This window comes from Hirundo rustica, chromosome 1 (genome assembly GCF_015227805.2).
Source record: "Hirundo rustica isolate bHirRus1 chromosome 1, bHirRus1.pri.v3, whole genome shotgun sequence".
Taxonomy (NCBI): domain Eukaryota; kingdom Metazoa; phylum Chordata; class Aves; order Passeriformes; family Hirundinidae; genus Hirundo; species Hirundo rustica.
The window spans coordinates 88,007,148-88,023,080 of record NC_053450.1 but is presented as its reverse complement, the minus strand read 5'-3'; the positions used below and the strand labels follow the sequence as shown (position 1 = coordinate 88,023,080).

The 15,933-nt window shown below is 40.8% G+C and overlaps 1 protein-coding gene across 3 annotated transcripts in view; it reads right to left on the bottom strand.

Annotated features, from left to right (window-relative positions):
- The window catches only part of DSP (desmoplakin), a 51,775-nt gene that overhangs the window by 17,875 nt on the left and 17,967 nt on the right, over nt 1-15,933 (bottom strand). For all 3 annotated transcript variants that reach the window (XM_040057128.2, XM_040057118.2, XM_040057138.2), the window contains exons 2-11: nt 11,898-12,000; nt 10,051-10,199; nt 9,534-9,705; nt 6,789-6,917; nt 5,594-5,644; nt 4,462-4,623; nt 3,396-3,500; nt 2,110-2,205; nt 1,797-1,922; nt 895-1,047 (exon numbers count right to left, since the gene is read on the bottom strand). In XM_040057128.2, the coding sequence (XP_039913062.1) occupies nt 895-1,047; nt 1,797-1,922; nt 2,110-2,205; nt 3,396-3,500; nt 4,462-4,623; nt 5,594-5,644; nt 6,789-6,917; nt 9,534-9,705; nt 10,051-10,199; nt 11,898-12,000 (1,246 nt within the window). The remainder of the gene's footprint in view (nt 1-894; nt 1,048-1,796; nt 1,923-2,109; nt 2,206-3,395; nt 3,501-4,461; nt 4,624-5,593; nt 5,645-6,788; nt 6,918-9,533; nt 9,706-10,050; nt 10,200-11,897; nt 12,001-15,933) is intronic.

Sequence of the window (15,933 nt, the reverse complement as noted above, 5' to 3'; positions counted from 1 at the left end):
TGGGGCAATAGACCAGTACAGCTCAACCCCTTCTCCCTGAATCTGGTTTCCATGTGAAAGAAACCCAAAAAAGCCCAGGAGTGAGCCAGGGAACACTCTGAGCAGTTGCCAGTCTGGTAGATCATCAGACCAGGCGCTTGCCCCCACAGAGACTGAATGAGGACACATGGCCTGGTAGGCTGTGCAGCCATTCACAGCTTTAAGCCAGTGAGCTGAAGGCATGAGGATATTTAGTGCTACGTCCGTATTTGCAAAGGGACTGGGAGTGAGTGTGGCAGATTCACCAGCTCCAACCACCAGAAATCCGGCAACCAGGCAGCCACAGGTGTGGCCATGGTGCAGGAAAAAGCACATAAGCAGACAGCACATCTAAGTTTACTGTTAAGGAAAAAATACAGAAATAAATGCTAGCAGCCTCTGTCCTGAGGGGGAAGAAAAAACATCACCATTCATTTCATAGCCCATCCAGAAAAGAAATGGGATTACCAACGAGTAACTGTACATTCCTCACTTTTGTTAGGCGAGCTGATCACCTAAAGATCCAGAGAGGCACTGGAAAGGTGAGCAATCACCAAAAGCAAGGTGTGGATGTTGATAGGCATCTGTACAACAATTTTAGTCTTATTATCAACAACACTTTTAAGATCTAGTTTGAAATATGAGTATCAATGCTAGATTAATAATAGTAATTTTGACTAGATTTATTAACCAATAAGAACCTACTTTTTTATTCACAACAGCAAGAAAGGCAGAGCTTCTTCTGTCAAAGAAATTCAAGCTGACCCAAAGCAAATAAAGGGTTTACACCTATCAGCTCAATGGTTTGTTTACTAAGTAATTTGCAATGTTCTAGTTTACATGATGTTCATTCGTAGCCAAAAAGGGACACAATACCAGATCCTGTTTGTAGTCACACAGAGCCTTGAGGATAATGGGCTTGTTACTTCGATAGTCGGGGTTACGTGGCTTCAGCTGCACAATCTTCCTGGATTTATTCACCAAACTCTGCACTTGCCTCTTGTATTCAAGAATTCTCTCTCGTTCATTCTGCAAAGATTAATTATATGTTACAAATTTATTCTAAAAAAGAAAATGCATCTAGTTCCCACTGTTTTATTAAGAGAGGGATACATCTGGAGCTTACAGTAGGCAAAGTTTACTTTCGCTCCAGTGGGATGAGTCTTTGTTCTACGATGTAAAACTGCAGTTTTAAAAAGAGCAAAGAAACATCTAACAAAGTATCTTTGCAGGTCTGGCAAGATGCAAAGTTTGCAAAATTTGCATAGCAGGTTCTTCATACAGATCTTCAATGTGGTTAAAGTGTGTTTAAGAAACACAGGCATAAACACAGGCATTTTGTTAGAGAAATGAATGCTAACAAAAAAAGGGAACAATTACACTTTCAAACCTGACTTCATCAATTGGCCTTTTACACCACTGACAATTTTTTCTCCAATTTGGGACTGTAGTGCTAAATTCATGATAAGAAAACAGCTAAAAAAGCTGACTTCTATCCTTTTAAAGAGACTACAGTGATAGAGCGACATGATAAATCATTTATCAAATGCATTTATCCTTTGAGGCAAAATCTATTCCTCTTTTTTTCCATTTGTTAGCATGTCAGAAACTTGGGAATTTGTTGGATTTGTTCCAGACTTAAAAATATAATGGTCTCAAGTTCATATATAACTGTATTTAAATACTGCAGTGCACTTGGGTTTACATTTGGTATCTGAAGAGGGCAGCTGATTTCCCAGAAAAGCAGAACATAACCTGTCAGGCGAGTGTAACAGTACCTCCAGCTCTTTGATCTGCTCCAGCAAAGTCTGCAGTGACATGCTTTTATCACAGATGAACTTCTTTCTGATAGAGTCTTGTAAGTTTTTCAGGTAGCACTCTGTGGCTTGGGCCTCTTCAAAGAACTACGGGAAAAAAGTTGTGAATTTGGCTGTGTACAGCTCTTCAATAGATCTGCTAAAAATTGATGGACTCCTTTCACCTCCAGCACAACTTATAACATGGCAACAGTGAATTATGCACAATAAATATATCTTTGATGGGATTCACACTTTTTTAAAAGCAGTGTGAATTTTCCACGTCACTACTCACCTGAAAGTAAGCCGCGTTCTCCTTCAGATGAACATCAATACACTTGGTGATTTGAAGAATCCAGCTCCACTGAGTTTGCAATGTATCCATGTAGGCCTAAGAAAAACATACACATATGTAATATACACAATTCAGGCCACCACACTGATCCCTCTCCCACACCTAGACTCAAGCAAAATTATCTATGCTCCACACAAAGGCAAATTAAAAATCTGCTAAAGCAAATTCAAGCACACCAGAACAATGTAACTCATGCAAATGGTTTCGCAACTTCTAAGCATCCACCTAACTGAAATGAGAAAAATACCTGCTTGTGAGCCACAAAGAGAAATTTGTTCATGATCTGAATTTGTTTGATCAAAATAAAGCCCCAGGAACATTAACAAAAAGGGGTGAAATGTGCAAACAATAGTGCAAATAAAGTATTTTAGCTGCAAATGGCCATGTTCTCCTTCGTTCAGGGAACACCTCCAAACATGGCATTTTATGCTGGTTGTTTTTAGATTCAAAATACTCAAGCAGCCATAATGTATATTCTTCAAAAAACTCCACATAACTTTCACTTCACTGCTGAGCTTAAAAGAATCTTTCCTTTAAGAGAGAAACTGACTACAGGAGAAATAGGATTTTACACAATATGATAACAGTTAACCAAGTAAACACACTGAAAGACAGAAAGGGTTTTTTCTTTTCCCTTTTAGCTTCTTCAGTTGCAGAGTTCTTACACACTCTTGAAACTGCAACAACCACAGCATTTCCTAATAAAATGGAGTCTTACAAATTGTTGCAGCCCCTTTAATTAAAAAATAGGGTACACCAAGCTGTGAAAGCAAGTGTCTTGGCTAAGCTGCAGAAAGGCACTACGAATTTCAGCCGTAGAAAGTATTTGCACCTGGATAAAACATAAACCCTCAACAAAGGGTGTGGCTTTTTTCAAAACATGCCTAAGACAGCAGAACAGCAATGACATGACTTCCTACCATAACTTCTGCATGGTAGTCAGCTCAAACAAGACACAGCAATTTCAACACAGTCAGGTAACTCCCTAAAATTAGAATTAATTTCTACTTGCATCTATCACCATGCAGTTGTTAATGGCCAGGTTTGTAGAGGAAGGCAGTGACATTTATTAGAGCAGCTCATATAGCTGGGTAAAATGGACATGATTTTGGGCAGGCAAACCCTTCTTGAGCCCAAATGCAGCACTTTGTATGTGAACTTTCACTGAGAGTTTTTCCCATGTGGCAACTGAAGGAGCAAGTGAAATCACACAAAGCCTAACTCACCTCAATTTTGTCTGAAGCAGGATGCTGATTGAGCACTAGCTGGTCACTTTCTTGCTTTAGCTTGTTGAGTTCTTTTTCTTTAAGCTCCAGTTCACTCATACGTTTCTAAATAACCAAAACACAGCATTAAACCAACTCCAAAGTACACTTCACAGGATGATTTGCTTAAAATATCCCAGATAGTTCTGATAATGTAAAATTATCCCCTCTAACACTATGAAGTGCTTCCATTAGGTGTACTGAAGTTAATTATGAAGACAGTAGAATCAAAGGTGCAATTATCTCAATTCTAGGCTTGCTGTTTCAGAGACCAAAGCACACAAAGTTCTGCCTTTCTTAAAAATATTGGAAGCAAAAACGGCTGCATCTTGCAGTATCCAGAACAACTGAACTAAAAAAAAAAAAAAAAAAAAAAACCAAAAAACACAAACAAAAAAAACCACACAAAAAAAAAAAGGCACCTCCCCAATAGGGTGAACTTTTATTCCTTTTTCAATTTGGTGATAAGCACCAATACTGGTTAAACAAATACACATGCTCAATTTCCCTACACACCCACAGACAACAAGGAGCAGGGCCAACTACAGCTGAGCGTGCACGCAATGTGCTGCTGGCAGAACCACTGGAGGAAGAAATGCTCTGCTTCCTGATGACAGGTAATCAGGGCCAAACACAGGGACCTCTGACCCCTGCATAGTCCCAACAGGGAGAATTAAAACTGCTTGATTCAAGCCCCTTAGTCTGGCATACCAGCACAATGACTGTGAGCACAAGCTGTAGTGATGATCACTGGTCTGTAGTGGACTGTACCAAGAAGGCCACATTTCAAGGTCAAAATAAACTATGACAACTCACTGAATGGGAGCAAAATCCTCCAAAAAATGTCCTGTCCTGACTCAAAAGGTTACTGCACAGTACTTTATTGAAAACTGTTGATAAAAAAACCCAGGAACTTCAAAAGAGTGAAGAAATGCCCTGTGATGAGTCTCTCTCAAGGGAGGCTGCTTCTCCCTGACTATTCCAAGAGAGGGCCGATGGAAAGCACGGGAAGGTTGAGCTGTCTTACAGAGAAGGACTCCTGCTTCCTGGCAATATCAGTGTTCCTGTCACTCCAGTCATATAGGAGCTCCTCTTCCTCACAGTCATTGATCCACATGATCTCTCTGCTGGTGGCCTGGATGAGGTTCTGGAATTGGCGAAGCTGATCCATTCTCTCAAAGGAGTATTTCTGCAAGGAAGTACAGAAATGAGAAGCCATAAACACATAAATACCTGAGCTGGGTGGAGAAAGGGAAGCCAAGAGCACAGCATGGCTTTTTTTTTTTTTTTTTTTCCTTTAATAAAATCATAGTAAAACCCACACGACTGTGAAACCCGCTGGCAATGGACAGCAGATGTGCCTGGGTTTATTGAACCATGAATCCCGTCGGCAATGGACAGTGGACAACGTGTCAGGATTTATAGAACAACGGGAACCTGATGTCAGCAGCTTCTCAAAGTTATTTTGAACACACGTGCAGCAGACATGTAGCAGGCAAGCAAAAAGGCATGGAGGGAAGTACAAGAAATGTCTGAATATTTAACATCTTTTTACTTGCATTTGCTGCTCATAGTATATCCTTTACGTTACAGCAGCATCTTTTGCACAGTTGACACTTCAAGAAAAAATTCTTTGTCTTCACATCATAATACACATCCTGTCACTTGAAATCAGGTTGCCAGGAATCAGATTCTGATCCCAAGTGTTAAATAAACCATCTGCACAAGATTCTCACTGTGTTTTACATGAAGATCCACAGCAAGGAAGATGCACAGCCCTACACAGAATTCGGTTCTAGTCCCACCTTTGCGTAACATTTTAAGCTTCATATACAGCTTAATTTCATCACTGCATTTACTCCCATTAAGGAGGTAGAGTTCTACTCTTCGCCTGCTTAGTGACCAACTCCTTTCACCAGGTGCAAACTAGAAACTTCCTCGTGGGAATAAGTCAATTATACAGCAGGCAATGCATTAATCTCAAGTCCATGACTCAAAATGAATCTTTCAGGAACTACAAAGCACTTTCAGTACACTGCTGAGTAGAATTATTTAAATGTGCATCCGTCACTCTGTCAAAACCTGAAGTGCCCCTTGACAATCACGTAGGTGTTAATAAAGCAAACAGGCTCTCAGAAATGACCACATCCCATACATACCAGCAGGCCTTCATATTCTTCCTCCAGCTGATGAACCGCAGCCTTCTCCCGCTGGAACAGAGACAGCAAATACTCGGTGAGCATTTTACAAGTTGCCTATTTGCTGGTATTTCCCTTACAGTGTCAATATCATAATAATTGCAGGTGGTAACCTGCAAATGCCTTCAAGAGACGTCTGTCAATAGCACATTTACTCCACTGGATGACTCAGGAAGTACAAAACCAAGGCGTGCACAGACACTACTCTCATGGATGCTCGGTATATAACCAAGCCTGCACATAATCTGTAACACCAAAACAACCCTCAAAACTGGATTTCTTTCTGTACCAAACTTCTACACCAGCTAGTCCTTGAGTAAGCTTTGGAGATTGTGAACTAGTATAAAATACCATATGAGCAGACAGCTCCAGTCTTTATTCCCATTTCTATGGCTGGGAACCTGCCCAGCCTTGGAACTGGCATTCCACAGGGCAGACTATCAGCTTTCCTATTTGAAGCAGAAGGGAAAAGGGAGAAAAATCCTTTTCACTCTTCAGCTTGGTTGAGAGGCCAGGGCTCCAGAACAGACTACCTTTCCTTTAGATTGAACTATCTCCTGCCAAATAAGAGAAAAGATGAACAGAAAATAAATAAGCCTCCTCTCTCCTATACCTAACTGCTGGGCTGATAGGAGAGGAAGTTAACACTTAACATTTTCAGTCACTTCTTTATACCAATCACAAAATTCAGAGGGCAACAGAAGTCTCAGAGAAAAAAAAAAAAAAAAAATCAACACTTACGAAAAGCTTTAATCTTAGCCCAGATTTTGGGCATTTTTCACAGAAATAAACCTGATGACTCAAGGCTGCATTTGAGCACCCACCTTATTCTTTCACTTTTTTGTTTAATATACTGAGACAGCAAGTGAGAGTAATCCTTCTTAGTAATTTTCTCACTAATAACATGGCAATACTTATTTGCCAGCCTTTGTGCACAACAACCAAAAGCTAAAGAGCTACTAAATTTTTATTTTAAAATTCTGAGGAAAGAAGTGAAACACAAAATTATCAAGGAATTAAGAGTTGAAAGTGCTTGCTATCATGACACCCGTGCTTTCTGGTAAGAGGATGAACATTCCTTTTTTTGTGGTGGAACACAAGTAAGCCACTGCTATATACCTAAACCAAGCAATGTGTAAGGGAGGACAGCAATTACCAGATCTGTTTTGACTTTGTCCAGGTGCCAACGATAGTCTCCGATGGCATTGTGAGTTCTCCTGTGCTCACTAATTTGTTGCTCAATGGATGCTGCATCAAACCCCCACTTCACTTGCTCCATTTCAACCTGGGAACAAGAAACAGGATTGTCTTTCATTTCCAACATTACCGCCTAAGCTGGAGCATAAAGGAATTGAACTGAAGGAAACAGACTATGGGGTAGAGGGTAAAACTAAAGGAAAGAGAAGTTCAGGATAGGGGGTTACAGTTTCTTTAAACTGCCATCAATTAAACTGCATGACAGGCTCCCAAAGCAAGAGAAACAAAATAGGAAAAATATTTCAGTTGTTTATAGTTACACTAGGTGAAGCACACTCAGTAGTGTATTTTCATCTGGTTTTCTTTGGATCAAATTGCTATTTTATGTTCTACACTAAAAGTACTTTCTTATCACTCTGAAAACAAACCATGACTTTATCAAACAAAGCTATTCATGCAATTCATGTGAAAATGCCCAGTTAAGTTCTATAGCCCAGTACACCAGATTTCAATTTTAATTTTTGTCATGTAAACTTCAACAACCTCAGTTAAATGCAGTCACACTAAAAAAAAGCTCCACAGAAGATAAACTGAAATTATTAGAAAACACATTGTCTTGCATTTTGGCAACATTTATTGTAGGATGCCAAGTGAAAATGCCTAGAAACAGCTTTGAAAAACAGTAATACACCTGTTAATTACTAACCCAAAACCTGACTGCAGTTCCTTGTTTCATTTTTTTCAAATATTAAAAGCCACCTAACTTTAAATTCAGCTTCTCATACTCCAAATCCTCATTTATGCTGCAAAGACACACTACAACTCTGTCTGAATGCCTGTCTGTGCACATGCCCAATAAAGAAAGAGGTATCCTAATCTTGGGTTGGGACTACATCTGATAATTACCAGCCTGGAGTCAAATCTCTATGAGTCAACAGATGACAAAGCCAGAACTCAAGCAGGGGTTCAAAGGCAGTGCTGAAAACGATCCAAGAAACGAAACCATTTTTCATTCAGCCATTTACAAGTTAGAGGACTTTGACCCTTCTCGTTATATTTGAAGAGTCTAAAGAGACTGTAGCAACAGTGGCAGGCGTGGCTGGCTGCCATATACGAACAAAGGCTGTCTGGATTTCTCTGCACTTTCCCCAGTTCTGCACCGGAAATTTGACCAAACCTCCATACCTCCTGATTCTCCTATGAGCAAACCATCTAGACAAAAACCAGAAAAAACAGCAAAGGACTGCAGCTGCTCAGAACTTTTTCCCACATCTCACCACATTATTAGGGGAAACATTATCCTAGTCTCAATGTGAGCAAGTAATGGGACACAGCAAGGCACGATGGAAAGAAGCAGCATCGCAGCAAGTTCAAAATAAATTTTCCCAGTGAGGTAAGTTGATTACTGGCCCCATCTCAGCTTTGCTGTAGAGATGAAGGGGAAAAGAGAGAGAGAGAGAGATCACCTTTTACTTTCACAGGAGGTTTAGTGTGGGAACACAGCTATAAAGCACTTGCTTATGCTCCCTGTGTTTAGGGAGGAGTGTCTGAGCAGGGCATCACATGGTGTCTTTGGGAGGTGCAGCCTGTTCACCATCTTTCATCGCTGGAAGTGTGCCCAGGGTCTGTCCAACATCACTCCTCAAGCCATGGCAGGTCTGACAATCAGCCTCCTCTCCCACAGCATGTGTGAGCAGTAACGCCGGCCGTTGCCATCCAGGCACAATGCTTATACACATTAGCACTCAAGGAGTGCATCTGCACTTCCCCTTCCTCCTCTGAAACATGCCACACTGGAAGACTAGACTAACTAACACTCACTTAAAAATACTGCAATTCTACAGAGCTCTACCCTCCTCACTTGGTTTGTGTAAGAGCCACCTGGCAAATGCCACACACAGATAATAATGACAGAACTGCAAAGCAACAACCTAATAAAGAGAGATAAAAATAATGCAATTTCAATTTACAAGGTGTCTGCAAAGTGTGACTTCAGCCACCTTGCTCCATCCCCCCTACCTCAGAAAGGGCTGTCCAACCACAAACTTACAACTTTCACTTCAACACACAACCTTCACCTCAGCAGCACAAAAACAGTGTGTGTTTTCCACCCCAGGTTACATCGGCAACAGCTGTGAATTGGCGAATCTGTTCTCAGAACGCAACAAAAAGTAGCTTCAGCACTTCTGCGTGCATTTCAGCACTGACTTCTGAAAACCTAGTCCCATGGCAATCAGCTCTACCTCTCTGTGATAAAGACAGACTAGAGGGGGCGAACAACTCTGAAATACTGGACAATGCTTAAATCTGTGAAGATGGTCCTGTCTGTGTAAAGGGTTAAAATAAATATGAATCAAAGGAAATCTGTGCAAGGAAGGAAGGAGGGAAATACTGAGCACAATAATCTCTAACACAAACATGCCAATGCCTTTTGTTATGTTAACACCTGTGTCTCATTTAGCTTTCAAATCTAACTCCCACACCTTTTTCTCTGCAAAAGAAGACCCCAATCCATGTTCGGATTTCAGTGAGAATTCACTATGTGTACAGTACTGGGAGGGAAAAGAAGGACCTTTGAATAACATGCGAGCATTCACGCGTACCTTTACTTTTCTACTGGCGCCCAAAACAATACTACGTATGAGGTGATGTTCATCAACAACACCAAGTTTTAGCACTGTCCCCGGGTTTTGCACAGATTTACCTTCTGCTGCCTCATCCAGCTTAAACATTCACTTGTGACACGTTTCGTGTACTCATCCCAGCCCGAGCCACTCTGAGAGGAGAAGCAGCCACCTTTGGAGCTGGCCCTCCTGGCGCGGGGAACACTGATGGCTTTGTACAGGGCACGCATCTGCTCCTGGAGCTGAAGCAGCCTGAAAGGGAAGGAACCAGTTAGCGTCTGTGAGCAGAACACCCAGAGAACACACAAACAACGCAATTCATCTCTCCTACTGGACCACCAACTATTCAAAACAAAGTGCTGAAAGCAAAGACAGTGGAATAAATATACCAACTAAGGTTTCATAGAGACAACTCAGCCGTGAATTTCTGTCAGAAATATTTTACTGCAAGACCGTTCTCCATGTTAGGTGACCAAACAGATTTAGTTCCACCTTACTGATTTCTATCACATCCTGCGGCCCAGGGAAGGTGAGCATTTGAGGTACCACAAACTTTTATCAGCCACATTCCCAACCTCAACCCTTCCCAGACAATACCTTTTCTGATACATGTCACAGGGCTGGCCCATCTGCCTCATCTCTCTGATCAGCCCATCCAGGATGTCCATTTGGTCGTTTGCCTGAGCAAAACACTCTTCCAGATCCCTGTTCCCTCTAAGTGGGACACCATCCCCATATTTCAATTCCTAATGAAAAAAAAAAGGATGGGAGATTAAATTAAATATTCATCATCTAAGCTTCCTTTGGTTGTCTTAAAAGAGATGTTGTGAGGACTTTTTTTTGGGGGTTGTTTTTTTTTTTTTTTTTTTAGAAAGCATGACAAGTTTTAACTGCCAGGTCTCTGACTGTCAGTTTTAACTAGCAGAAGTCTGACGAGCAAAGGATCCACAGTCACTAGAAAGTCCTCGTTACAATGAAATATGGAAGAAAAATATTAAAATGTATTATCAAACAAAACTTTCCATAAAGAGCAGGACATCTTGATGCTTATTTCAGAGGATCCAAGGCTTCACATGGTGTGCTAACTTCTTAAGACATTATGCTTTTGTGTTTAGAAGATGAAAAGGAAACACTCTCCTAGTAGGAGACGCTAGATATTGCTCCTGATTTTCCACAAGGTTCCCTGAGGTTCTAAGACTTTCCCCTCCTGCAAAAATGCCAGCAGTACTGTCTGCCTGGGTCCAGCTCCATGTCCCATCACATTTGCATCCCACCTTATCACCCAAAGTCTAGGAAAATTCTCCATGCACCCTCTCAGTGCAGTTGGACCAGCACGGTCATGGTGCTTCAACCAGGAAGACATGGCTCTTTGATCTCATCCCACACTGACACAGCCATGCTGAACAAAACATAATGCAGCTGTGACCTGATATTGCAAATAAAATATTATGGACCTCATAGCTCTGCCCCTTAGGAAAAAAAGAAAGAAACAAAGCAAACAATGCATGTTATGGCACCAAGCTGGAACTAAACATCTCTTTCTTTCAACTTCACTGGAATAACATTAATCCTGAACAAAAGGCAGTATTTACTCTGGCATTGATTTTTATATAAACATGCTCACACGTTCTGTATCTCTGAAAAGGAAATGAACTCCTAGCCACAGAGTTCAGTTCTGAAAGAATTTTCTGTCCACAGAGGGTCCAAAAATGTACATTAAATCACATCTACTGCAGGAACTGTGAAAGCATTTCACATCTCAGTGGCCTCAACAGCAGGATGCACTCACCACCCTGCACCTCCTCTGACTTCAACAGGAACAGAGGACACCCCATGTTTGCCAGGAGCGAATTTAGTTTAGCATCAGTGAGTAACCCGCTAATTTAATAAGCAGCTGTATTTGAGCTGAAACAGCCAGGAAGAGTTTAATCTAGTTTCATTTACTTCTTTAGGAATCATCTGGAAAAATAAAATAAAGGTAATGAAGGTATTTCCTAAGGTGGCTCAGGTTCATTATGGCCCTGAAAACGATGACAATATCCTACAGAACACACTAAGAGAGTGCAAGTAGTCATTAGTAACAGGTCTTAACACTGACAGTAGTCCTGATCTAAAACTGAAAAAATGGGATGCAGTAGAATCTGCTTGAGGGTAAGTTTGGTTTTTTGTTTTGTTTTGGTTTTTTGCTTTTGTGCGGTTTTTTTTAATCAGGAAGATCCCTTTTATTAACCAGATGCTTTTCAATCAGTTTTACTGAACAGAGTACAGCAGGAAGAAGAAGACCTAAGAAGGAGATATATTATTCCACTCCCAGCTGCCTCACACAAACAGCTGAAAGGGGAGAAAGGAGATGAAGAAGAAGAGCCTGTGAGTCCAGATAACAACACAGAGTACGTATGTAATATTCATAATCTCTTTGGATAAGAAGAACAAGAAGCACTCACAGGCTGTACTATGAGCTCAGCTCGCGTCAGGCAATCGGAACAGTTCTGCAAAAGCTCCTGGATGGTGTTCTGGCGTCTGGACATGGTACAGGTCCCATTCTGGCTGTTGTGGGGGAGAAGAAGAAGAAGTAAATATGGAGCAATTGCGTACTTTGAAGAAATACAAGAAACACAAATTCAGAACAGTTAAGAGAAGTTACACAGAATAATCCACCTCATGTAGGTTCACAGAGACAGACACACACACATTAACCACACTGTGAAACGACAATTTAATGACAATTCCTCGTTGGCAGAGACACTTCATAGTCCTGCAACAGCAGGCATGGACTGACTTTGCCAAGGATGGAGTAGAACATGGAAACTGGCATACCATAAAGGAGAAAGCACAGGTATTTGTAGCTTTGATAGACAAAAATTTTGGCAGCACTACAGCAAGAATGAGTTATTCACATTCTTTGTTAAAGTCAATACATTAGAGCATAGCCTTTGTGTGATGTAATTGTTCATGTTATCACACCAGCCATCAAATGTCAGGGCACACAAGGAAAGCAGGATTCTCAGCTAGGCAAGCACAGGAGATCACAAGTCCACACAAGTGTAAGCAGGGCCCTTGTATCAGCAGAAATGCACCAAGCTAGTGCAGTGTCTTAGGAATTAATTGCAAGATACACAAGCTACTACAAAAATAGATGTAGGGCCTGGAGTCTGAGGACATGTTTTCTTACAAATACATAAAGTGTGAGTTTGGAGTCTGCAAGTAAAACTCCAGAACTAAAAACACTAGTGGAGGAAGAAACCAAGGCAGGTAATGGGGTCACAATTGCTGTCTTGCACATAATCTACGGCATCCATACTGCCAGAATGTTGCTTTTCCAGCATTTAGGATTCAGCCACCAAAGCGAGCCAATGTAGTTGAATGGGGGTGAGCTGCTTCAAGTGAGGAACAATTGCTTGGTGATGGGATCAGACCTCCCAAGCAAGCCCAGATGGCTCCTAAACCCAGACACTTGCCAGTGAAACTAAAATAAACCACTAAGAGACAGTAAGAGCTAAGGTGTTTCCAAGCCTTGCCTAGTTTTCTAACTCCTGTCCTCACTGTAGGTAACCTTTTCCATTACAAATCACTGCAGAGACAAACATTCCTTACAACACTAATGCCAACAAGAGTACCATGTGAACCTGCCCAACTCAGAGCCACCAAGCAATCTGGATTCAATGGAAATCTTTCCACTGACTTGAACAGACTGTGACCATCCTTCACAAAAGGAATTGTGACAATGAAAAAGCAGAACTGTCCTTGGAAAAATCACTGGAGTGCTGAGAAACATTCAATATTTTTAAGAGTTCTTCTGCAGCATGTGCTTTTGATGCGCCAGCAGCCTGCTGTTCTCCTATCAACTCATGTGGAACAACTAGAAAAGGTTTGAGCAACTTCTCAGCAGCTTCCCCCATAGCAGGGAACAGACCCTCAGAGGTGTAGAGACAAAGCTGCAGAGTCACTGGGTGACATAAAACAAGCTGCACACAGGCAGCCCCCGGCTGGTACTGTGACCCTCTGGCTGCACAAACACTGCGCCCCACTGTGCAATGCACCCCTGTGTATCTTGGAAACGGCTTAAAGAAAACAATTATGAAAAATAACACATGGGTCTGATTTTGTGCCAGCTTCCTTTTCTAAATCATTCCTTCTCCTTAGGCATCACTGCTGTGTTTATATACAGAAATATCTGACTGCATCTGAAATTTACATTTAATTACACCCACAATTATTCTCATGAATGAAGCATAATGAAGAAGAGAGAGGAACCTTCGGAGCAATTTTCTCTTTTTAGAACATTGGAAGAGTATTTTTTCTTGAATCACTTTTTTCCATCATGTTCTGGCAGCTACAAATGCTGGATATCCATTTAAGTCAAATGAAGTATAGATGGTGACCAGATTTATACTGTAACCAGTCAGTCTATCTCCACTGGCTTCAGCGTAACTTCACTGAGCTCAAAGACATTAGTCCACCATGACAAGAGGTCTAAACATTAGCTATTGCAGTTAACATGGTAAGAAACTGTGGAAAAAAGCTATTTTCAAATAAATCAAACTATTAAATTAAAATATAAAGATGTAGAAATACAAGCTTTTTGTGTTCATCCTGATGATATTTGAATGCCACATCCATAATTATTGTCCAAATAATTTTAAAAATTGAAAACCTGAAGGTGGCTAAGTACAGATGCACAAAACACTTTCAAAAGCAGAAGCAGAGGCCTTGAAATGAGAGGCTTAAGCACACCCTATCTAGGTCTTCAAATAGAGTAACAACAAATTGCTTGTTTACAGTTCACAGGGACCTTCACAAGAAGAAAGCAGCACATATTTAAGGCTCTCCAATGCAACAGATAAAGATTTAACCAAAATAATGGCAGAAGCTGGTACTATACAAATTGAAAACAGAAAAGAGCGTGCTATTTTATTAATGCTTTCTTTGTTGTTAAAAATCTAACCGGTTTTGCCAGTGAAAATACAGAGATCAATCCTATGATAATGATGAAAAGGTCATGGCCTGTTAAAGGCACGGGCTTTCAAATCTGTCAGAAGACCAATCAGAGCTACATGGGGTTATTGGGGCACAATCGGAAACAGCAGATGCCAGTAAAGGAGCTGATATTTGATGGCATAGCTCCACCAAGCCAACAGGAATCAAGAACTTCAAATCTGAAGGGGATTTAGCTGTACAAACATGCCCAAGGGCATAAACCGATCTTTGAACTTAAAAAATAAAAATACTTAGTGAGACAATACATCAACAGACATCTACTGATGTTAATACATCGGATGGTGCTAGCACAATCTCACAGGGACATATCTTCAACACTTTTCACCCATATAACAGGAAGGTACTTCATTAGCAGTTTCAAAGTCCCTCAGTATTATCTACCTCTTAATGAAGCCAACGGGCCTTTAATGGGGATCACCAGATCAAAGCAGAAACTCCAATTCAGAGTAATAAAACAATCAACCTTTAGGCAGTAGGAAACACGCAAAAATAAAACCATAATTAACACAGAAAATACTGGACCAAAGATACTGAAGCAAACCCTGAACATGCTGGACCTCCATGCATCACAGCATGGAGGCAAGAACAAGGCTGGATTTTTCAAGTAAAAACATGTAACCTACATGCTACATAAAAACGTATTTATGCCCCTTAGACAAATGCAGGATACCAACAATCCTCAGAGCGCACAGATTAAGTGAGTTACTTTACATGGTATTTAGTCAGTGTCTCCCTTGTTTTGTTTGATTTTGTCTACATGAAACTGAACAAGTTTAGAGTAATGTTTGGTCATTGTAACACCTACTGCTGCTATGACAATTCGATTTAACTCTGGCAGGATCTAAACCTTGAACCTGCTAACAGGATCCTGTTGTATCCAACAGTGTAGGCACACCATGCAGTGAAAACATGGGCAGATTTTTCGTTTGTTTTGCTGCACTCCTACAAATGCAGCATATGTTATCAACCATTCCAGCAGAAACAGAAAGAACTGGAGGCTGGTCTTTTAGCAGGATTCATAACAAAAGAGTGCAGGGTCTACTACTGACAAATATATACATTTGCATTAACCTGACTACTTGCTGTGCTGCTTTGGTTTTGTAAACCCCGCAGAACAGTGCTGAGTGAACAGTCTGAGCTGCTTCTGACCGTAACTATGTATTTGTCCCTACAATTCATTTTAGACCATGACACTTATTTGGCAGGCAACTCATGAATTTCAAAAAGGTCCTATTAAGCAGAGTTCTTTATTAAAATAACTTAATTTTAACACTCATTAACTATTAAAGGAACAAAGGGGAAAAAAAGGGGGCAGTGTCTTTGTTTTAAAATTACAAAAACACTTCAAAACACAGATGAATTGCTTTTACTTGGGATGTTGAAACGTAGGCCTGCTGCTCTCCACTGTCAGGAGATTCCTAGGAAAGGCATAGCATCTCCCTGTCGTCATTCTGTACAGGAGCCACCCTTTTCAGTGCATGT